General features: G+C 50.9%; 1 protein-coding gene across 1 annotated transcript in view; it reads left to right on the forward strand.

Annotated features, from left to right (window-relative positions):
• The window catches only part of HPSE2 (heparanase 2 (inactive)), a gene marked incomplete at both ends in the record, with an annotated part of 105,549 nt that overhangs the window by 73,613 nt on the left and 8,420 nt on the right, over positions 1-23,516 (forward strand). Inside the window, 4 exons of the mRNA XM_082286416.1 lie at positions 9,171-9,218; positions 16,119-16,212; positions 18,635-18,741; positions 19,549-19,663. Coding sequence (XP_082142542.1) covers positions 9,171-9,218; positions 16,119-16,212; positions 18,635-18,741; positions 19,549-19,663 — 364 coding nt within the window. The remainder of the gene's footprint in view (positions 1-9,170; positions 9,219-16,118; positions 16,213-18,634; positions 18,742-19,548; positions 19,664-23,516) is intronic.

Genomic DNA, 23,516 nt, shown 5'->3' on the forward strand with positions numbered 1-23,516 from the left:
GTGGGGGCTCTCCATAAATCCCCAATTGCCGTGGAAAAGCTGTGATGGGCATGCCTGCTCTGCAAGCTGCATGTGCTTTTCTCTGCTGCCATCCCTGCCTTTCAGGATGACTCTGTTACATGGGTGCTCAACGTGTTTTGTCTTTCCCATGGAGAAACCTTGTGTCCTGAACTCCAAATCCTGGTGTCTGCAGCTCACGGCAAGCAGCACATGCCTGCATGGCCATACAGCCTGCAAGGTCCTGTGGGAAAAGAGCTGCTTGTCTTTCCACATAAAGACCCCATTATTACCAGGCAGGGCGTAAAGAGGAGGGATAAGTCTGATTACACAAAGACAAAGGGTTTAACACTCATTTGCAGTATTTGGACATGGAGTTGCAAAAGGATAAACAAACAAACCCCAGTGCCTAAGCTCTTTGACAGCGTGAGCTTTATTCCCAGTAGCTCCCCAAGGTCTCTTCAATATGTGGGTTAGTGCTACCAAGAGCTCTTTCTTCTGCAGCATCCAGAACTGGACAGCGGGATGTGGCTCAGCATGTGCCTGGTGCTGTCACAGCCAGGACATGCCTCTCAGGGTCCTGAATGAGCCACACACAGTCAGCAAACAGCAGAGAGGAGAGGGAATTTAGGAAGATTCTCTCAAATCTGCCATCTGCCTTGCTAGACCATGAGTGGTCTACGTAGTGTTCACAGTAGGATGAAGGCTCCTGAGTGAAGTGTGTGCAGCTCATAGTCCTGATGATGTGAAATCTGCAATTTTTCTCTTCTTTAAAAAAAAATATGCTGAACAGCAGAAGTCAACCAGGTGGGAGGAGATATTTCAAGTGGAAGATTATGCAGCAAGAGTTAACTAAGGCTGGAGGGCTGAGGTGACACCCCCGAAGAGAGATGGGTGGATTTGTCTGCCAGGCAAGCATTGCCTTGTTACCAAAGTGAGGAAGTGAGTTTTGGTGAGGGAAGTAATGGAAAGGAGTTGAAATGGGAGAGGAGACCTCAGAGAAGCCCAGGGAGATGTCCTCCAGGGAAAGCCTCTGGAGATACCTGAGGTCCCAAAACACTCAGAGAAAAGTCTCACTGTGAAGTATTAACTAGAACAACATTTTCCTGTTCCATGCTCTGTGTTCCAAACATTGTAGACCATTTTTAGCTGCTATCTTAAGCAACTAAGCAAAACTTACTCTTTGTGTTAAAATTTTGTCCTGAAATAATGGCAGTGTCAGCATGAGCTGGGCATTTGTATCTGCTGAACATCAGGCTCTGTCTGAATCAGTGGTGGAGATGGACACCTCCAGGGCTCTTCTGACTAAATCCCTATGCCTGTCCTCCAGGACAGGGTGGGACTGAACCCTTCCTGAGGTGGTGACACCGAGCTGTGCTGGGTGACAGCTGTGCACTTCCCAGTGGTGGAGATGGGATATAGTGAGGGGAGGAGAGCCTAAAGCACAGAAGCCTGGGCTTCACACACCCTTCAGCACTGAGTTATTGCCCCTGAGCTCCTCCAACACCCTGCACGGAGCAAGAGCTCAGAGCAGCCACACCCATCGGTGTCACTCTGGGCCGGCAGGGCCTGGAGCCGGAGCGCTCTGTAAGGACAGGTTCTGCAGTGGAGCGCTGCTCCAAGGGCTGGGCCTGCTGTGCAGGAGGCTACAAATGCTGTCTCGTGGATGCACAGGTGCAAGAGAGAATTTCTCCAGACACAACCAACAGTTGAGTTTGATGAGGTGTTAATTAGACCATTCATGCAGCCTGAGCTGTTGCAGAGCAGACCATGTTAGCTACCTACTGCGTCTGCGGGTACAGGAATCCCAGACCTGCTCAGAATTTGCTCAGGGAAAAAAAATATGGGATTCTAAGGAATTAACGTAGATTTTAACAGCAGATCAGGAATCTGACACAAAGGTTAATGCATGGCTGCATTTGGTGCTGGAAGAAAAGAAACACGAGGGAAAGCTATCAGGCAGGAGAGATGCTAAAACATGTTAAAGCTCAGAACATGTGGTACAAAACTTAGGCTGGCATGTCTGCATGGATTTGGCTCTGGGCTGTCATGACCCATTGCTCCTCAGCTGGTGTAGCCCAGTTTTTGCCACTGGACACTCACAAGCTTCAGTGTGTTACCTCCACCAGGGCAGGAGCTGCAGCAATGCAGCAGGGTAAGGGCTGGAGGCACTTTTGCCCATGCTAGACTGCCTGTTGTTGATGCTCTGTGGCCAGTTTAGGTCCTGAGACTGCTGAGTCACCAGAGAAGTGAAAATCTTGTCTGGAGCTACATTCTTTCCCTATTCCTCATCCCACAGATCTCAAAGTCACCAGGTCTTGTGCCTCCTTGGCTTTTTCTATGCCCTCTTTCCAGCCTCCCTGGCCCCTCTTTGCCACTGAATCACCATTGTGCATCCATCCTCTGGTCACAGAGCCACAGCACTGCCAGCCACATGGCAGAAGTAGGTGAGGAGGCTTCCAGTTGTCAGTCTTTCCCTTGCAAGGCACGAGAGTTTCTCATCCTTCATGATTTTACTGCCTCTTGCTCCTGGTTTGTAATGCCTGTGGAGATTTAACCACCCGCCTGGTTCTCCGTGTCTCCTTTTGGTGATGTCATTCCACAGCGCTCTGAATGGAGCCTATAAAGCTGGAGAAGCACTTTTGCCAGTGGTGGCAAAGCCCTTCCTCCCTGCCAGCTGTGGATCCCAACCAGGATTGGGAGGAGGCATGTCTTAGTTATTTGTGGGCAGCCAAGTAGGGGTCAGGTTAATACCTGACTCACTGTTTAGCCCTGCTCCTTTCACCCACAAATCAAACCCAAGCCGAGGTTTTTAACACTAATCTGGTAGAGAGAATTGTTAGCTTAAAGCTCATGAAATGGCACAAGTTGAACACTGGGGTTCCACCAAAGCAAAATCAAGGTGCTAAAAATAGGAGAGACTTTGGTAGCGTTTTGATGATATCTGCCCTTGCCTTATGTCTCTACCATCCGGAGGATGGAGAGGGCTGTGTCTGTCTGTGCAGGTCAGCACACCTCAGTCAGTTCAAGCATTGGTTTTTATCCAAATAGCAGCCAAAGACAGTGTATGGACAGGGCTTGTTTGTTTAAATTCAAGTAAGAAGGAGAAATAAGTAACTGGAGTAGATGGTATCTGGCAAAGGGAAGGACTCTGGATGAATTTTAGGAATGAATGTAGGCATTTTTCCCATCCTCTTGCTGACAAGGACTTCTGCCATATTTGACACAGGGGACTTGTAAACACTGCATTTTTAGAAGCTGTTTTGGCTATTTGACTTTCTTTAAAAAAAGTATATCCTTGCCATATTGTATTACACAAGCTACCACAAGGCTGGTGGCACACACTGTACCAGGACACTCAACAGATCCAGAGCAAGAATTTTGTGCAAAAAATTCAAGCCACAAGACAAGGAACTTTAAATTAATGATACAAAGGGAGGAGGGGGTCACTGCAGCATGAACTCAAGCTCTGGTAGCATTGAACTTATGAGTGACTCAATTCATAAATATGTTGAAATGAGGTGCGAAGGATGTGATGACTCATTTTGCAGTTGGTTGTACAGCAGGGTCAAGGAGCTGAGATATAAGCAGAAGATTTAGCTGAGTTAATATAGTTGTTACTTCTGAAACTTAATTTGATTTCTGAAATGCCAGAATCACAGTCACCCATATAGGAAGAACAAAATGGGTAAGAAAAGACATAGATGAGATTATGGCACTGAATAAGTACACCTTGTACCTTCATTCTGATTACTATCTAGAATCTTAGTCATTTCCCCTCAGAAAAGATGTAATAGAACCAGGAAGTTACAGGGAGAGGAGCTGAGGATGTGCATAGTATGTAATTTCTTCACATGAGAAGAGATTAAACAGGCTCTTCAGCTCAGAAGAGAGGCAGCTCAGAGGAAATGTTACCAAGGCCCAAGAGCCTGTGAATGGGGTGGTTTATCCATGGTGCAGAAAGAAGTTTGGAAGGAAGCTTTGGAAAGAAGGAGGAAGGTTATTCACGTGGTATGCAATGGCATTGTGTAAGTAATTGTCATAGCGTGTTGTGGAGGCTAGAGGTAGGTGAGTCCCTGTCTCCGAATTCCTTGAGTTCCCCCAAGGACATAAAGCCCTCTTTTCTGGAAGGCTTGTGCAGCCCTGCTGCACAACAGATCAGGTTGGTTGAAGAAAGGTGATGCTAAGCAGGTGGAGAATACAATATATCAGCAGATTTATACCTAGTTCACACCGGACTCTGCTCCCCAGAATGAAAATCCTGTCTGAAATACAGCACTTCAGGATAAAGGCTTTGCAGCATGTGGCATTGGTGGGGTCTAGTACCTGTTTCTGCTGCTGCAGAACCTGAAGAAGTCAGTAAGTGAAGCCTGTGCCTTAGTGCCCCTCTGTGCTGCTGGAACCTGAAGAAGTCAGTAGGTGAAGCCTGTGCCTTAGTGCCCCTCACCAGCCAGCTGAGACACAAGATGAAGCTTTTTCTACCCATCACTGTTGGGGCAGAGATCTGCCTCCCTGCTCTAGGGATCCGCCAGGGCACCACCACGACCACAGGCAGGCCAGTCTTGTTCCTACATTTGGGGCTTGTGCAGGGTGGGGACTCTGTTTTGTAGTTTTTCAGGGAGTAGCAGATGAAATAACCCATGTTTGTCAAGTCCAGCACTCGGGAGTCAGTCAGATGCTAAACCAGCTGGGCAGCTCTGAAATAACAATTTGTTTCTTTGTGCAGCTGCATTCTTTGTGACAGCATCGCCTTTTTTTTTTTTTTTTTTTTTTTTTTTTTTTTTTAAATTTAAAGGATGACAATCTGAAATTACCTGCATGGGAAAGAGATTTCCAAATGTGGATGTCTCTTTAATGTATCAGGAATAAGCCTAAGAAATTCCAGTGGCTGGAAGCTGAAACCAGACACATTCAGATGAGAAATAACGTACTTGGAGGCTAATTAACCATGGGAGCAATTTACTTAAGGTTGCAGTGGGTGCTCCATGACTGACAAGCAGTGAATCAGGACAGGAGATGTATTTCAGAGATCTGCCGACACTAAAGTGAAAGTCGTGGTCCTGGAAGATGTGGTTATGGGAGATGCTCTGGAAGAGGTCAGATTTGACCCATGGTGTCACAGTACAGAGTTGGGGTATCAGTACCATCCTGAGGTGTTGCAGCCCTCCTGCTCCACGCCCCCACAGCTCATTCATGACCTGTGAGGTGAGCCCCACCTTGCGCTGGCATTACCATTTCTGGGACAGAGCTGTGAACTGTTTGAGCCACTGAGCAATGCTGAATTACATTTTTCTCCGTTCTAGCTCAACACAGGGCCCCACAGGTAGCAATGCTGGCATGGGATGCTGGCACAGGCCCGGCTGCAAGGGTAAGAAAATGGACATATCACAGAATAATGGGATGGGCTGGGTTGAAAGGGAACTTAGAGATCACCCAGTTCCAAGCCCCCTGCCATGGGCAGGGACACCTTTTGGTAGACCATGTTACCCACGACCCCATCCAACCTGTCCTTGAACACTTCCAGGGATGGGGCATCCACAGCTGCTTTGGTCAGCCTGGCCCTGTGCCTTATCACCCTCACAGTGAAGAACTGCTTGCTAATATCTAATATAAACCTACCCTCTGTCACTTAGATGTCCTTATCAAGCTCAGTAACTTTGTCTCATCCTCAGTATCACAAATTCCATACTCAAGGTTCCTATTGCTCCACATGTCTCTGCTGTGTTCTGCCTTCCCACCTAGAAATGCTGTCCCAGAAGATTTTGAGGACTTTTCTTGAGGATTTTAACACGTGCCCAGGTTTATGATACGTGGAAATCCAGCCAGGGGTACTACATGGGCAGGCCTTGGAGCTGCCACCCTTCTGAATTATGGGGCAATGCTCCAGCATTTGCCCCTACAGCCTGCACAGCACAGGCTGAGCTTGCCCCACTGCTCCTGGGAGGGATTTATTGCACATGCGCTGCAGGGTCCATTGGTGCTCACAGAGAGACCCCGGTGTGTAGGAAAATGGCAGATTTACTGTGCCAGCCCAGCCCATCTGTGCAGCACATGTGCAGGGAGCTGAGCTCTCCCGGAAGCGTCTGGCTCGCTGTGCCTGCGCCGCGCCGCGCACATGGACATTGCGCAGCCCAGGAAATCCCAAATGAAAATGTGTCACCACTGATCATCTTGACCGTATGGATCTTCAGTGGCCTCGAAATCTGTGGATGGAGCAGCACAAGTGCTATAGGAATAAAGGGATTAGTTAAATCCCTCTTCCTAAAATGAGGATATTTGGATACCTGTGCATTACTGCATCTCCACCTCCCCTAGGTTTTCATCTCTTGCTCCTGCAGTACCACTTACTGGCTGCTGAGCTGCTCTAGGTGCCCTTTGGAGTGTATAGACCAAAGATGCCCAAGACATCTGGGGTGCTCCAGGAACAACTCCACCTCTAAAGGCAGGACTTGAAGAACTACCAGGAACTTCATCTTGCAAAAATCTCAACAAAAGGAAAAAGGAAGAAAACAGAAAGAAAAACAGACATGGAAAAGAAAATTTGAGCTAGATATGTATATTTTATCATAAAATTTTAATATTACCAGAACTAACTGATTTATTTTACTATTATAGAGGCAGAAGAGAAACACTAAGCAAGCCAGGGCTTTTCTGTCCTGTTTTTGGTTTGCACTGTGCTGTCTGAGTGATGCCTGTGCCCTAGAACAGTTGCTCAGGAATTTTTAACAAGAGGCCAAGTAGCTTCCTAGAGATGGGGGAGATGGGACGTATGGATGTCCTGCTTCTGCTGCTCCAGGAGGTTATAATGAGGACTTGCTTTGCTTTTCAGTCCCTGTTCAAACATCACTGTGGAAAGTGTGTCTTCAATGGTGTTGTAGGTCCTATGGAAATGGCAAGGAAAACCAGAGACCTTCTTCCTCTAAGCTTGGTCTGCTCATGGTTTTGGTCTGTGAAGGGAGAGTGCCAAGCTGAGCCTGAAGAGGTGATTTAATGAAGTCAAGGATGGTTTATTTTCAGCCAGAATGTAAAGCATTTGAGGTCAGAAAACAAGCTGGGCTAATTTTCAAATCCAATTGCAACATATTGATCTTCAAATCCAATACAGATTGTGTTTGTAATTTCAGTTTAGAGTTCATTAGTTCACTCCTACACACTTTGTGCATTACATTTTAGGCAGCAGCCCCTGTACAGAGAATTTTAAACCTGGGAGCTGGGTTTTTTGACTCTTTTGACATGTCTGCACACTCAGTTTTATACAACAGCAACGTCTCCTCAGCAATATTTGCAAAATCTTCTTTTTGTCAGGTGACCAGTGTGAGTTGTGGGGAGCTCACACCACTCCCTATGGTTGCACTAGGGCTGGCCCAGCTGATATCCTCCCCCTGCTCAGCTGGGGAGGAACTGTCCCCAGCCATCACACTGCCACTGGTTTTCCAGGCCTGACCCTCAAGAGAGATGTAAAAGCATTTCAGAAAGGCTTTTACATCTTTTGCAGAGCCTGGGAGCTGAGCTCACAGCACTGCTGGGCAGCAGAATCGGGGATGCATCAGTGCTACAGGAGTTCACAGCATGTTATTGTTTTTCCATTTCTAATTGTATCTCTTCCCTCTCTGTCTGCAGGGATTTATTATTGCTGCCTTTGCCAGCATCCTCTTATGCTCCACAGGGTCCAGCTGCCCTTTTGTCCCAGTCTATAATTGACCCTCGTCATTAATTTAAAATCAGAATGATCATTTCCGAGCTATATTTAGCCCAAAGCTTGCTGCTCTTGTTTCAGACCTGATTAGAGGCTCGTGTGCCGGAAAGCTGCTGCTCGTCCCTGCCACGACAAATAGTCTCATGGTCTGTCCTCACAAACCTTCCCCTTCCCTACCCTCAGTCATGGGGCTCTCGTTGGGGTCACTGGACCCAGCACCACTCAGCCCCGTGTGGAGTCAGGACAGCTGTGACATTGCTGCTCTGTTCCCAGGATCCTTGTGCATCAAAAGCAGCCCAAGAAAATACAGTGTTGTTTCCTTTCTCAGCATATTGATGAGCTCAAGCAAATGTCTCCTGTCATGTGTGTGCATTATCACTTCCAAAATGCATCAGCCACTCAGTGCACGTTGCACTCCTGCACAGACAACGTGCCTGTCCAGTTGGAGTGTGCCTTTCTGTGTTTCCACATCTGTGCCCCTAAACATAAGAATATAAGAACTACTTGGGCTTCCTCGTGGGAGCTGCAGTTTTCCAAGGTGCAGTTTGGATTGCTGAGCTGGGGAACCAGGGAGAGACCCCTGCAGCTACCAGCTCCTCCTGTGGTGGTTGCATATGGGGCCCAAGATTAGGAATTGTTTTGGTTTTGGGACTGGCAGTGTGAGCAGGTAGACCTGTGTAGCCTTAAGTCTGACTCAAACAGGAGCTGTCTGGAAGAGATATTTTCTTAGTCAGGTCAGAAGCCATCAGGAGGATAATACCTGTATATAACTGACTGTAACCTTGTCCATGGAACTGCTGTGGTTAGGCACAGGAATGGAATAAACCAAAAGTGCACCCAGGTCAGAATGCCATCAGTTTGCTAGTAGCCAATGCCAAAGAAAGAGGCAAAAAAAGAAAAGCACTTAGCAGTATTGGTCCAGCTTTTGCTCGCTTCCTCCAAGGCTCAGGAGCTTCCTGAGCAGGAGGTGGCATTTTTGCATTTAATAGTTTTGCTGGGGTTTTTTTCCCATTTTCTTCCATTTTCCAATCCTTGCTTGAATCCAGGCAAAGAGTTCCTCAGGTTAAATACATATTGTGGGATAAGAACTGTCTCCTTTTAAGATGGACATTTAAAACATGTTCTTTAATTGCTATTTGGAGTTGTTAAAGTCACAGAATTTAGTACCTACCTCAAGATCTTGTTCCTGAAATGCTGTTGTGCTCTGAAAGCCCTCCCTACCTGCCCCAAAATGATGCCCAGAGCTCTGCTGCCGGCTGGGGGTTCGCTTCGTTGTCCTCAGCTGTGCTTGCTACAAGCATTCGGATTAAGTAGAATTTATTCCTTCTATTTAAGGACACAAAGGCTTCATTAGGATGTATTTGTGGGCACAGTGGCCACCTTTGGTATCTCACGATGTAGGATGAGCATTGGTTGTTTTAGGATTTCCCCTGTGACAACACTAGGCTTATCTGGTTTCTTCCTCTGTTTCCCATAGGTTCCTGAAAGTGGCCGGCGGCACAGTGGATGCTGTTACCTGGCAACAGTAGGTATTCACCATTCCTTCTATTTTCCAGCCCTCAGTGCAGTGATCACAGACACTGGGAACAGAGCTGATGTGCTCTCTGGGTGTCAAAGGGGCACATGTGCTACAGCCACCTCCTCTGTCCTGCTGCATATAAACAGGTGAAGGAGGTTCTGCCCTTCTCTCTTGAGCCTCTCAAACAATTACAGGAGTGGATGTAATAACCTTTACCTCTGCAGCTGAAGCACAGGATAAAAATACCACTGCCTGCATGCCTGGCCTGCCACATTGCTGGAAACAGAGCCCTGCACTGGACTGCTGAGTCTCCAGAGGCAGCTGGGAGGACAGGCAGCTCTGGGGGTGGCCTGGGTAGGGACAACAGGGAGGCAAAAGCCACGTGTTACAGTGTATGGGACAATCTGAAAGCCCTTTTCCTTTCATCCCAATCACTGTCTCCTCATGCCCACTGGCCTGAACCTAAACTGGTTCATCCAGACAAGGGAGAGGAAGCTTAGTCCAAAGGTAAATGCATAATGCCCCAGACTCCACTCTGTTTTGTAAGGGTGTCCACAGACACACCGCTGTGTCCTACATGCAGGTGGAGCCCCAGGAGCAGATATCAGTTGAAAGGGGATGAACATCCAAGATCCTGTCCCAGCTGAAGTTGAGAGAGGTGCTGTTACCTGCTTTTCCTCCTGGTCCCACAAATGCTGCATTTCAGAAGAGCAAAGGAAGCTCTGAGCTGTAGCACTGAGTGTACCAAGCACTATGTGGAGGGAGGGGTTTTCTTATTTGAGGGAAAATCCATAAATATATTTCTCCTCCTCTTATTTCCACCTGCCCCAGTTTGCATACTGTGGCCAGAGGTAGGGTCCCTGGCAGTCTGTGGCTCTCTGCAGTGGGAGTGCAAATGCCAGTGCAAAGGTGAGGCACCGTACAAGCACAGCAGTGACCACCAAAACTGATAGCAATAGGGTTTGTGGGGAGAACTCTCTCCTGCCACAGAAAGGACACATTTCAGAGACAGGTATTCACTGGAGGGAAAAAACTATGATGAGCCCACACGGTTCTCAGATAAAGTGGATTTGCTGTCATGCTGGGTTAAACTTCCCGTGCAGGACACTGGCCTGAGCATGGGAGCCAGGGTCTCAGGTCCAGCATGTGCTTGTGTGTGCTGCCCACAGGACTTGGTCCCAAGCTGATTCTTCAAAGTGACCCTTCATGGGGTGCTCAGGCTGCTTTGCTGAAGTGCAGTAGTGGGGCTTGTAAATCCATCACTTGGCCATTTGGAGACCTGCTCCTGAGTAGAGCTCAATGGGGTTTAACGTACAAGGTTTTCTTGCAAGTGCCCCCATGGTCTCTGTGTCAGTGTGTTAACCTTGGAGGCTTCTGCAGAAGCAACTGCAGGCACTTCAGAGGGGTTTATAGCACCAGGCACGGCCAGCAACCTGTGAGTCCCATTCCTGGAGCTTGGCTTGTCTCAGTGTGCTTGCCTGGGTGTTTAGCTCCTTGGGCTTCCCTGCCAGGCAGCAGCAGCTTGATGCAATGGGGACAGTGGGGTAGCAGAGCAATTGGAGCAGGATTTGTGTTACTTACAGGCTCATGCTGTGCAATGATGATCTATGTCTCATCTGGGAGTTTGCTTTTCATGATTACACGATGTGCTGATCGCATTTACTTAGTCCAGGAATTTGCTTTCTGCAGCAGGGCTTGATCACTGGGCCAAGCCCTTGGATGAGTTGAAGGAACAAATTTCCAGGCTTCAGATGTGGAGTTTCATCTGGTGTGCAGGGAATCTGCCTGCATGGCTGCTTTGAAACCTTTTCTTATAGGATCAGTGTGAAGTGCTTATCAGGTCTGGTGCTGAAGCAGCAACCTGTGGTTTGGAGGGCTGGTGCAGCTCTCCACAAGAGTCAGCAGAGCTGAGCTGCTGCCTGCTGACCCATTTCCACTGCAGTGTTCCTGCTTCTCCCGCAGCCAGGGTTTGCAGCTCTGGAGATAGCACCCGTATGTGATTGTGAGGACTGGCAATGGCCACAGCTCTGAGCTGGGCTTCTGTACTGTTTATGAATAAATGTCAAAACAGTGTCTCATTCCTCTGCTCCAAACAGCAAAACAAAACAAAACAAGTTCCTTTGTATCCAAGAAGAAAATTATTAGCAGGAAACTAAACTGCTGTCTAATTTCAAGTATGAGTATTTTTGTTCCAAACCCTAACGTTCTCCTGGGATATTGGTTATAAATTTGTCAAATCTGTTATTCCTTTGAAAAGTCTGTGCTCAATCCAGAAAGGGAACTGAGAAGGGAATATATTGCAAGGAGTCCTATTCTCTGTGTGAAAACAGAATATATCTTGAAATATAATTGATAGAAAAGTGACACTGAGTAGAAAGAAGCAGCTCACCAATGAGCCTCACTCACTCAGCTGAGTATGGTTTCACTTACGTACATAACATAACTCAGCATGTGTGCTTTCCTCTTCAGAAGTAAAGTGTTGCTGGAGAGGGATGTGTGAATGGCTTCAAAGTGTTCAGGGAATTTCCTCTAGAGGAGGATGTGACAGTGGCTCCAAGAGTTTTGGCATTTCACTGGTGATTTAGATTGTTATGTTTGGTTATGAGTAAATGCAGACCCCGTCAGCCTTTGGATGTGGGTCTCCACTGCTCAGAATCCTCCCCACAGCCATCTCTTTGCTCTGTGCTGGTGTCCTCACACATGGTGAAGATTCATTGCCCACTTAAACCTGCAGCTGTACCCAGTTCCATCCCTGAGCATACTCTCTCAGTCTGTACAACTGGTTCTCCATTCAAAGTCTTGCACACAGCTCCAAGTCTGTCATGCTTAATGGACAAATCCTTATGCAATGCTGCCTCTGAAACACAAATCCCTGCTACTTATGGAGAAAGTAAGTGTTTGCACCTTCAAAACCAGTCTGTCCCTCTGGCTTCTTGGAGAATGCCACTTCTTCTTCCAAGATAGAAAGTCACTTGACCTATGTGGCAAATCTGAAGTGCCAGACACACAGGCATGTGTGAGATGTTGCTTAAAATGCTTTTGCCTGGCTGGGTTTGGTTGACATCTCTTCTGGCCTAGTCATGTTGAGTGTGCAGGGGGAGACGCTCACAAGCAGTAGCACAGGGCAGATTTCCCAGAGGTGCCAGGAGAGAGTTACCCAGCGTGGGCACATCCACAAGGGTGTATATTTGGGCTCACATCAGCCTGCTGCAAGTGCTCAGAGTGCAGTGTCTTCACAGGCTGTGCCTGGAGGAAGGGGCTGCAAGAAGGAATCCCTGGCCCATCAGCACCTGTACACAAACCTGGTCAGGGCACAGCTTTGCCCACTGGCTTGCAATCCTCTTCACTGTCTGATGGAGGGAACAGTTTCTGGCAGCATCCCGGCCCTGGCCACCAGCACATTCCCAGGCAAGGCCAGGGCAAGGCTGGGGAGATGGCACAGGCCAGGGATAGCTCCCGGTGTTGGGATGGAAAAATGCATCTTGTCTGGGGACAGAGAAAGGCATGGGTGTGAGTTGTGCCTTTGAGGCCAGAGAGCAGCCCCTGATCACTCTTCATCAGTGCAATTATTACTTGACTGGAGTTGGGCAGCATCTCTCCTGTGCCTGCAGGCCTTTGGAAGGAGCAGGTCGCATCCTGCCTCTCTCTCCATGACAAGCAGTGTGGCTGCCCCAAGTCCTGCGCTGCAGATGCCCTCTCCTCAGGAAGATGCTCACGGATCAGGACCACCTGCCAGCCAAGGTGTCTCAGTTTCCCAGCTGCAGTGGCAGCAGGGTGTCATGCTGACCATGGGGATCTGCCCTGCTCGGTGTCCCTGGCAGGCGGGTGCCCTAATTCCAAGCAGACTCTCCCTGTAGCAGCAGGCAACAAAGTAGATCCGGAAATTCCTGAGCTTTGGGAAGTGGGCTTTAATGCAATTAACTACAACAGAAGAAGAGGTCAGATAATAGGGGCAAAGGTTGCTCTTTAAAATGAAGGAGGAGGTAAATGAAACCAGCTGCCCGGGAGTCAGTGCACTGCCTTCATTAAACACGGGACAATGCTTATGGTCCCATGCAGCAAATCATGGATCCTTCCAGAAAACCCTTTTAAATGCAACACAAGACTTAGAGGTGAGAGGATGGAGACACATAGCCAGCCCCAGAATCTCCCAAGTGCTCTGGTGCCTGGCACTGTCCTTCTCTGGGAGGCACTGGGGAGCTGTGTGCAGCCTGGCCTTGCAGCTTGCTCAAGAACAGAGCATTTCTGACTGGCAGCTGTGCTCAGCCCTGCCTCACTACTGTTCTCAGCTCATCTTTATGCCACAGCTGGGAACCCATTCCTGAGCAGCCAGGTATCAGCACAGAGCTCAGTTCCTCTCTCTTCCTCACAAGACTTGTGCAACTGGTGCCATTTTCCCTTTTTCCTAGTCTGAGGAGGATGAAAGTACCTGTTGGCAACTGAGAACTTCCCAGGCAGATTTGCAAGACATCCTTGCCCATTTTACTGAAGCTTGTAATTGTCTTCATGCTTTTCTTACACACCCAAAGCTGAAGTGTTTCCCTCTTCACACCCCCAGGAAATATGCTACCAGGATTTCTTGACACTGAAGCAGGAATACTGATACTTCATTTCTGCCCTTCATGGCTCTACCAGTCTCTGTTTCACTGTGTTGTTAATGAAGGTGTCAAAAAATGTGACCATGGCACATATCCCAGGGTATTTCTCTTCCCTGTAGGGTCCCGGGTGTGCTGAGCACAACAGCACCTTCCCAGACTGCCTCCATGTGATCTCTGGGATGGCAGAGCCTCCTCTGGGTCTGCTCCTGGTCCTCTCCCCTTGGCAGTGGACCTACATGTCAGAGCACACCTTATGCTTGAATGAGCTGATGACGAGGTGCAAGCCTGTCTTTGCTCTCTGAGGGGTTTATCCTGGGCTCTGGGACCATATTGGCCAAGAAGCTAAACCCTACAGAGACCCTGATGCATTGGAGGGGTCATACACAGATTGAGGTTTATCTAACTCCATCTTTTCCCTGTGAATGCAACCTTTTTTTTATGGTCTTTCAGCCAGTTTTCGGCCCAGGTGATGGAGTTTTTAGTCCACAGCAGTCTGAAAAAGTTGTTTCTGTTCAGTTTTTAAGTGCAGTGCTAAAATCCAAACATCTGCCATCCCCAGAGAATATTGCTTTGTAATTTTGTCTTAAAAAGTAATCTGTGTAAACCCCACCACTGCCTGCTGCTCACAGACCTGCTCTGCTCCCAGCAGCCAGTGGTTCAATAGTGTGTGAGTGATCAGAATGATTTCGAACACTTCCTAAATTCTCCCTGGAGATTATCTCCGCCCTTAGCACCTTCCAGCCACCATGGATGTACAGAAATGCCTCTTGCCTCTTTGCCCAGGTCACACAGTGTTGGGGGGTGCCTGGCATGTTCCCGTGGTTCGCTGGGGACACAGCTGGGACTGCACGCCTGGGGGAGGGTTGACAGAGGAGGTTCTTCTCCTGTAATGCATTTGCAAGTTGAGCCTGTAATAGAATTCTGCTCTGGGACAGTTAGTGACTTGGAGCAGTGAGACACAAAAATCCTCTCCAAGCACTCGTGCATGTTGCACATGAGCCAGGTGCTCTGTCTGAGCTGAGTTAGCCCACGGCATCCTTTGGGGATGCTCCTGCATTCCAGCACCCAAGTGAAACAGCCACTACAACTACTACAGCTGCTCACTGGTGCAGACGAGATGCATGTTATGGAGAAAGCAGTGCTGGAAAGGTGAATTCACCTTTCTTCAGAGCCCAGGCCTTCAGCCCGTTATGCATCCCAGCACCCACAGCTGCACTGAGGTCTGCAGAGAGGGTCGGTGTAACTCTGGTGAAATCCAAGTGGGCGTAGATCCAGTGGGGGATGGGAGGCAATGACTAAGCCCCACCAGCCCCAGCCAGAGCTGCTGCAGCTCCTGGGAACCTCCATCCCCCCAGCATGGCTCTGTCATACTCTGGGGCTTGTTGTGGTGAGTGGCTGATGCACACTGCAGATTTGGGAGGACAAGGTTCATAAAGTTTCTCTTGCAAAACCTATTAATCAGGAAAAGGGCCGGCCCAGGGGTATGCCAGTGCATGCTGCAGCAGGTATCCTGGTCCCTGCAAGACTGGCAGGAGCCTCTGGGAGATGTGCATGGGCTGCCATTTCTCCTCGCATGGAGCAGAGGTGCCAGCCCAAGACTTCCTCAGGAGGAGCAGGTTGGGATTACCTCTAGACATGGGGTATGTGCAGTCAGGACAGAATGCTTCACCTAATGTCCCGGAGCCAGGAGACAGCAGTGAGACATTTCAGAGCCTTCCTCTCACACTTGAAGATAGATGATTCACATGGTTATGGGCAGCACTGTAGCTGTACTCTATAAAATCAAGCACAAGGAGAGCAGGAATCAGCCCCCTCTATGGGAAACACTCCCTGGCATTCATAGGCCAGAAGGTATTTCTGTGAGAGCAGGACTTCCTCTGCTGGTGACAGCCATGACATTTCTTGAAGGGGGATTCAGCTGTGGATTTTGCTGGAAAAGCAAGCAAGGAAGGTGCAGGTTGTGCAAGAGTGCTGCAAAGCCTTTGCAGGCGGCATTTTGTTCCCAGCCTTTGGAATTCTTCCCCCAGAGTTTCACCAGCAAAAGTTAAGAAACTGCAAAACTTCCCATGGTTCCTGAAGTGCAGGATGCTCAGTGTTCAGGTTGTGTCCACCTTACATCCTGTTTTGGAGACTGAAGCATCTGCCAGACAGGCATGGCCAGAGGGCCAGGATAGGACAAGGTGCAAGCAGGGACTCGCCCAGAGCAAAGGAGGCTTCTTGGCAGGGGGCAGCAGCAGAACAGGAGGACATGGTTTGGGGGCAGAGACACTCACAGCTCTCTGACCTTGTCTTCTTATTTTCCTTCCAGTTACTACATAGATGGTCGAGTGGCCAAAGTGACAGACTTCCTGAAAACACGCCTGCTAGACACACTCTCAGACCAGATCAGGAAAATCCAGAAGGTGAGCGAGTGCAAAGGGTCTGCAGGGGCGAGGGGGCACCATGCCTGCAGTGCCTGGGCTCAGCATCGCCACACTCGCAGGGGAGCTGGCATGGAGTAGGGAGGGAGAGTGGCTGCTGGGCCCTGTGCTGCCCCCAAAATGCAGCCAGCCCTCATTCAGGGCTGAAACACCAGGCATGGGGTGAAACACCAGGCAGCACAAAGCCTGGCCCCAGGGTGGGATGTGCGGCGGGTTTTGAGGGAAGTGGCCACAGGCTGCAGCACAGCATGGGCTATGCAGGTGTGCTGGGACACAGGCTGGATACACAGGGCAGGAGCAAACCCCATGCAAAGACTGGCTTGAGTCTCCCATCCATCTGTTCTTGAAGGGAGCAGCATGAAATGAGGGAGAAACTGAACTTGCTCACAGTGCCTGGAAATGTTGCTTGCAGAGTAGTGACAGGTGCATTCCCAGAGTGATTCTCACTAGTGGAGAATTGTGACCATTATGAACAACTCTCCTTTCTCCCTGCTGATCATGTTTTGACTGTCAAAAAACCAAGCTGTTGCTGGCCTGCAGTGTCAGAGTCCATGGCTCTGCCTGACTCATGAGTGCTCCTTTCCTCACTGGTCTGGGGGACCCAGCTTGCATATCTAACAATGGGATACACGACAAGGGCTTTGCAGGGTCCCCCTGCTTTGGCTGATACAGCGGCCAGGGCTGTGACTGACAGGCTCAGCTATCAGTCCTGGAAGAAATAAGGAACACCTAGTGAGTGAAAAAGGCCTTAGGGATTGGAGGAGATGTCCATCCACCCATCTTGTCTAGGTTTTCAACTCTTACCGCTCGCCACAATGTCTCACTTGTAATTCCTGCAGGGAGAAACCATAGAATGAGTAAACAACTCAAAGAGGCCCTGGGAAAGGGGATGAGAGGGTCAGTGCAGCAAAGCTGGAGGAGAGAAGCTGCTTGCTGAGCCCTCTGGCACAAGCTGGGAGCCATCCACGTATGTGGATGATACTCCTGCTGTGGGGGAGGCATGACACAGTGGCCAGTGGAATCACTGTGTCACAAGCAAGAGACCCAGCCCCCACTGGGGGTATAATACCCTGCCAAAAGTGGTGACACGTGTCCCACCTCTGCTGCGGGTTGGAGCCTGCTGGGAATGGAGTGGGACTCCATCCATTCCCAGACCAGAAGCAGCAAGGAGCTGCCCTTGGTGAAGTTTAGGGGAACCCTCGCACCCATGGGCCAGAATTTGGCCCGGACAGGGCAGGGCTGGGGAAGGCTCTCCTGGGAATGCCAGTGTGGCTGAGCAAAAGCACAGCACTGGGTGCTAATGGCCTCCAGCTTGGCTCTGAGTCCGTGCATCCTGCCGGGGCTGATTAGAGCAGCTGGACTTGTCCACTTCCCTGTTTTATTGCTTCCTCTCCGACCGGGGAAGGTGGCGGGCTTAGATAATTACAGGCAGGATGCCAACACCTCTGGGGCTTCAGTCAGGGTTGTCGACTCTCACAGGCTGTGAGTGGGAGGCAGCCCAGAGCTGGCGTATTTAACATCTTTGAGGGATCCCAGTCCATCCAGCACATTCCATCGCTCCTCACTAATGGGGCAGGATCCATCAGGCTGCGCAGAGCGTTCCTGGGGCCGCTGGGTTTGCAGACATCTGGTCGTGGGAGCTTGTCACCCAGCCTGGAGAAGTGGGATTGCAGGAGAGAAGATAGGGTGTGGTGCCGAAGGTTGCTCAGGCTGGGAGAGGGCAGCTCTGGCCATCTGAGCCCTCCTGTCCCATCTGGCACTCACAGATGTCTGTTCACAGGTTCACTGCTGGCTGAAGCCTTGTAAGGGGTGAGCCAGCATGCTCAGACCTGCATGTCCCACCTGTGCCACAGACCCTTCAGGTGGCAAAGCAGCCCCTGCCCAGCTGTGGGACTGACTATCTGTGACTGGAGGAATCCCACTGCTTTCTCATTGGGTGCCCACACACCTTTAATCCATGTGGCTCCAGTATGTGACCCAGTGCTCCCACACTGCAGAGCCATTGGGGCTCAGGGGCTCCCCATGGCTGGCAGCCACCTTGCAAGGGGGTAGGGAGAGGTAAGGCAACATGAGAGTGCAGTCTGTGGGATGGAGTGCAAGGGGAGACTAAAGGGGAAGAGCAGGGTCTGGGACTGGGAACACGAGAGTACATTTGGGAGCAGCTCCAGAAGATGCAAGTGGACATGTGGCAGTGGCAGGAAAGAGTGAGGAATAGTGTCCCCCCACCCAGCCAAGGTAAAGACACAGAGTGACCTGCCATGCCCAGGCCGGCACTGACTGTCCAGCAGCGCCATCACCAAAAGTCTCCACAAGTCTTCCCAGGGTGTGGGACAGGAAATGTATGCCTTGGCTTTGAATCAGAGGTTCCCCAGGGTAATTTTGGTTACTTTTGTCTCTCATGCAGGTAGTGAACACATACACACCAGGGAAGAAGATCTGGCTGGAAGGTGTTGGCACAACCTCAGCTGGAGGCATGAACAACCTCTCCGATTCATATGCAGCTGGGTTCCTGTGAGTGACACTGGCTTGCCAGCACCAGGGCACTGCCACCTCCGTGGGCTCTGCAGGCTGAGGCGCTGCAAAGGCACTGCAGCTGGGAGAGGGCAAGCTCCATGCCCAGAGACCCCCTCAGTACTCCCTGGTAGCCTGAGTATTGTTAACTTCTCCATTTCATCCCTATTACCCCTCCTCAGCTCTGCTTTCCATTTTCTCTCCTTTGAAGCTACAACCATTCCTGGCTCCTGGGGCTTGTCCACTGGCATAGCCCCATGGCCTGGACATCCTGCTGCAAAGCCCCACTTCAGATCTTCAGAGCTGGCTGTGATAATGAAAGATGGAGGAGGATTATCTAAGCTTTGCAGGGAAGCACAGGGACAAGCCCGGGCTACCAAGGCTGTGGCAGGCTGTGAGAGTTGAAGATCTTGCCCAGGGAGTGTGAGAAGGCAGGCCAGTGCAAAGGTCTGGTCTGCCTTGCTCAGACAGAGAGTGCAGAGTGCTGGCAGGCTGGGGGAGCACCCCAGGCTCTGGGCAGAGGGCTGAGATATTGGGGTGCACACAGAGGCTCAGGCACAGGTTTGGGACATGCAAGCTGGGCACAGCTGGGGCAGGGGGAGAAACATGCAGATTTGCTGGGGCAGGGATAGTGGGAGCCAGTTAATGCCCAGCTCACTAAACCCTCTGGAGACTTCAGCTCAGGTGCTGGAGCAGGGATCAGGTCAGACGCATGAGAGCAGCTGTGCCACTGGGACCAGGCAGCCCCCCATGGTGCTCCCCCAGCCCCCCCCCATGGTGCCCCAGCTCTGTTCCCTCTGTCCCCAGGTGGCTGAACACGCTGGGCTTGCTGGCCAGCCAGGGCATCGACGTGGTGGTGCGGCATTCCTTCCTCGACCACGGCCACAACCACCTGGTGGACCAGAACTTCAACCCCTTGCCGGTAGGTCTGCCCAGGAATGTCGTGCTGGTGCTGCCTTCTCCTTGCGCATTTGGGGAGGTTCTCTCCTTGTGGCGTCTCTGAACTCTGCTGGAAAATGAATTTTCCAGATCTGTTCCTTAGAGTGTTAATAGGAGATGTTAGTTCATGTCAAGTGCAACATGTTGGAGGCAGATGGGAGAGTGATACCTCTGTAGCTGAAATTTCATCTAATGCCTCAGGGTCCATAGCACAGGAGGGAGGCTGGTGCCACTGAGGGGTGCCAGGGCAGGCTGGTGAGTCGGAAGGATGGATGTGGCAGGATTACCATGCATGGCATGGGGCATCAGCTGGATTGCTAGTGTTGAGCTGGCCATGGAGAAGCCAGGATGGAGCTTCAGCACCTGATTTCAGACCTCTAGAAACCAAGGTGAAAGCTTCACCGTGAGCAGTGGTCCTCACCAGTGCCCCACAAAATCCCTCACTCTTCAGAAACACCTGGGCAGAGGGGAACTCCCAGAACACATGGGGCTGATAAGGAAACCATATGAAAAATCCTGTTAGAAGTAGCAGGTTTCCTTTTCCTCTGGGGCTTAGTAAATACACTGCCTTGTAAGCAGAGAGCCTGGCAGAGCGGCTGGGTGCTCTGCATCTCCCCTAGAAGGGATTGGTCCATGACCCAGCAGACACTGCCAGCAGGCTGGGGATCCCTGTCGGAGATGTGCACAACCCTGACACTGTGAGCCTGCCCTCAGTGCTGTGCCAGGATCTCAGGGTGGCTGCAGGGGAGCAAAGTCTGAGGGAGCTGCATCTCAGTCAGCTCTACCTACTCAGGCGATGAAAACAGCATCCCTGCAACAGCATCCCTGAGCATCAGGCTGGCTCCAGAGAGCAAACCAGAGAGCAGGAGAGCAGGCCCACTGCCTGCACTGCTCTGGGTATCTCCTGGAGCACCTTGGTCTGCTCCCACATGCAGCCTTCCAGCAGGCACACCCACCAGCTCTGGGGGCCCAGGTAGGGAGAACCTGGGGGGGCTTTGAGCTTTGTTTGAGATGAACCTGAGCCTGCAGCTAGCACTTGATGGTTTTCTCCTGAAGAGCCAATTTCCCTGGCCAAGCCACATCACCCCTTCTCCCAGGGCTTCAGGGCCCCCTGGATTGCTCCTGGCTGGACAGGTGGAGGCCAGCTCCTCCTGCTGGGTGCACAAGGGCAGCAGGTGGCTGTGGCCAGCTCTCCTGGCACAGCAGGTCAGAGGGTGGCCCATGGCCAGCTCTCTTGGCACAGCAGGGCAGCGGCCCAGAGTGGCTGGAGAAGGAGTGCAGTTCAGAACGGGATTAAAGCCAGGGAAGGAGTTAGAGGAATAAACCCTGGGCTGTTAAACACAATGGAAGTTTTAACTTGGATTTTGCTGTTGTTTTAAAGATAAGTCTCCCAATACATTAGATGCCAATCGCTATCATGATTGTTTCCTCACTCTCCCATGTGCTTCAGCACTGATCCCACATCCCACCACAGTTTCTTCCTGCACAAACTCTGGTGGGTGCTTCCACAACCCTTTTCTCTGCACTCCTGTGCTATAGAAGAGCTACAGGCAGGTGAAAACCGACAAAGGGTTTAAAAGCTGCAAACACCATAAAGCCCAGCAAGACCGGGCCGTGACCTGCTCCGCGGGATAGCTGCTGCTCTTTTCCCGTGGGAGCTATCAGGAAGATAAAAGCCGCTGGCTGTACCTGTGCGGGGCCGCGGCGCTGTGAAATACAATCTGCTCATTAGCTGCCATGACAAAGAGGTTTCCGAACGCCGGCTGGGCGTGAGGCAGCTCTCAGCTGTCTGCTGAGAGAAGGGCTGCACCGCCGCGGCATCAATCACAGCTCCAGCTGGCAGCTCCTCAGGGAGCTGGGAGCCAGGCCTGGGCTCCCCGGAGCAGTCTTTGCACCTTCTCCTCCTCTGCCGCTGCTGATGCCTGCTTGCTCAATAAGAGGATGGCCTCAGGTGGCAGCAGTGTGGCCAAGGGGCACTGAAGCTTCTCAGTGAAATTAGGAAGATGCTCACATCTCTGCTGGGCTTCCCACACACAGCTGACTCATGAGCTCAGCGGTATTTTGTGGCTTTGTGGATGTCTTGCAAGGGACCTGGTCATTGTGTGCCCCTCCAGGTCCTTCACTCATGGAAGGGCAGCTTGAGTGCCCATCCTGGTTGCCAGAATTGCCTGTCCACTCTCCCTCTGAGCTCAAGTGTTTTACTGCCTTGTTATTTTTGAGATAACATTTTCATGTATGGTTGGAGTGCTTTTTCTTCCTGAATGATTGGGGCAGTCAGCTGTATAATAGTCAGAGGAGCCCTTCAAATAAAGCCTTTTGCAGGTACATCAGTCTGCCTGCCTGCACTTAAACCTGTACGTGTGTGGGAGTAAGGAGTGGAGGGAAGGAGGGCAGGAGCAGCACCAATACTCGCTCTTCACAGGGCAGTGCCTTCAAAATGCTGATCTGGCATTTAGTACCTCTAGGATCATTTCAGGCATGCAACGTACATAGTCTATCTCTCTTTCCTTAATATCTCTCTGAAACAGTCCAGAGGGAAGCAATACATTTATTTCACCCCAGGCAGGCATGAGATTTCTCTTCATATTCTTACAGAATGTTAAAGACCTTTTTCAGTGCTCTTCCACGTGGCACTCACTACTTTTTTATCCATCCCTGATATTGATTTCTGCTCCTTTAATGTACAATGCTGTAAGGTTACATCTATGCAGAGAAAAAACTTGGGCATAGTTCTAGGCAGGGTTTGAGGAACACAAACTCCAAAGAAAAGCCAAAGCTGAAAACCAGACTTCCATTTCCTGTGGCTCCTCATGGGGCCTAAAGAGCTCCTCTTCCCCTGAAGAGTATGGGCAGTGAGATACTGGGTTTGGTAGACATTTAAAGCTCTTTTCTGCATATAAGATTCATATACAGGATAAGGAAGTCCTGGAGGGATCAAGGGTGAATCGACAGCAGGGGCTGCCTGCTCAGCTGTGGTGGTAGAAGACAATATGATATTGCCTGTGAATTGATGGCGTCCTTGAGAAAGCATCACAGCAGTGCGAAGGTCTGTGCCCAATGGTGCTGTGATCAGATGCTTGGATGCTGCGGGTGATTTTTCACCTCCTTGGCTTTGCCCAAAGGCACTGAGGAGAACACAATGGGAAAGAATACCACTGTCTGTCCTGGAGGAGGGAGGGCCCTGGGCTCACACTAGGTCTATCTGACCTGTTCCGAGCACCTTCCCACTGGGGAATGGGTTGCCCCCCCCCCCAGGTTTCCGGATCCCACAGTTTCCGAGTCCGAGGAGGCAAGGGGCCCTCCGGTGAGGTGCCAGGAGCGGGAGCGGGTCCCCGGCCGCGCTCCCGCCGGCTGCACGTACACGCTCCCCGGTGCGCTCATTAGCTGAGCTGGCTTGGCAGGAGGCGCTGCTAATTGCAGCTGAAGGTCCCACCCGGCCCCCCAGCCGGTACCTCTTCCGCCCCCGCGCTGCCCCCGACGGGGTCCTCCCCAGGCCAGGGCTGCGGGGGCTGGGTCCTTGCCCACCTGTGCCCATGCCCGCCCCGAAGGGCCAGGGGAATCCAGCCCTGCTGCTGCACCCGCCCATCTGCACGTCCCGCACTGTCACCGCGCTGCGCACATGCAGCCGGCCGAGCTGCCAGAGCAGCGCTGTGGCTGCTGTTGCCCCCGCGGCGACCCTCGGCTGCAGGTCACCGTCTAGGACAGGGTGGTCAGGTCGGACTGCAGCGTGCCATGTGCCATGTGCCATGTGTCATGCCGTCAGAGGCACGGTCCCAAGTCTGGGAGTGGCAACGGGTGGGGAGAGTGAGGAGTTTCAATGGAGCTTGTACACACAC

The sequence above is a fragment of the Coloeus monedula genome (genome assembly GCF_965178545.1).
Source record: "Coloeus monedula genome assembly, chromosome: 8".
Taxonomy (NCBI): Eukaryota; Metazoa; Chordata; class Aves; order Passeriformes; family Corvidae; genus Coloeus; species Coloeus monedula.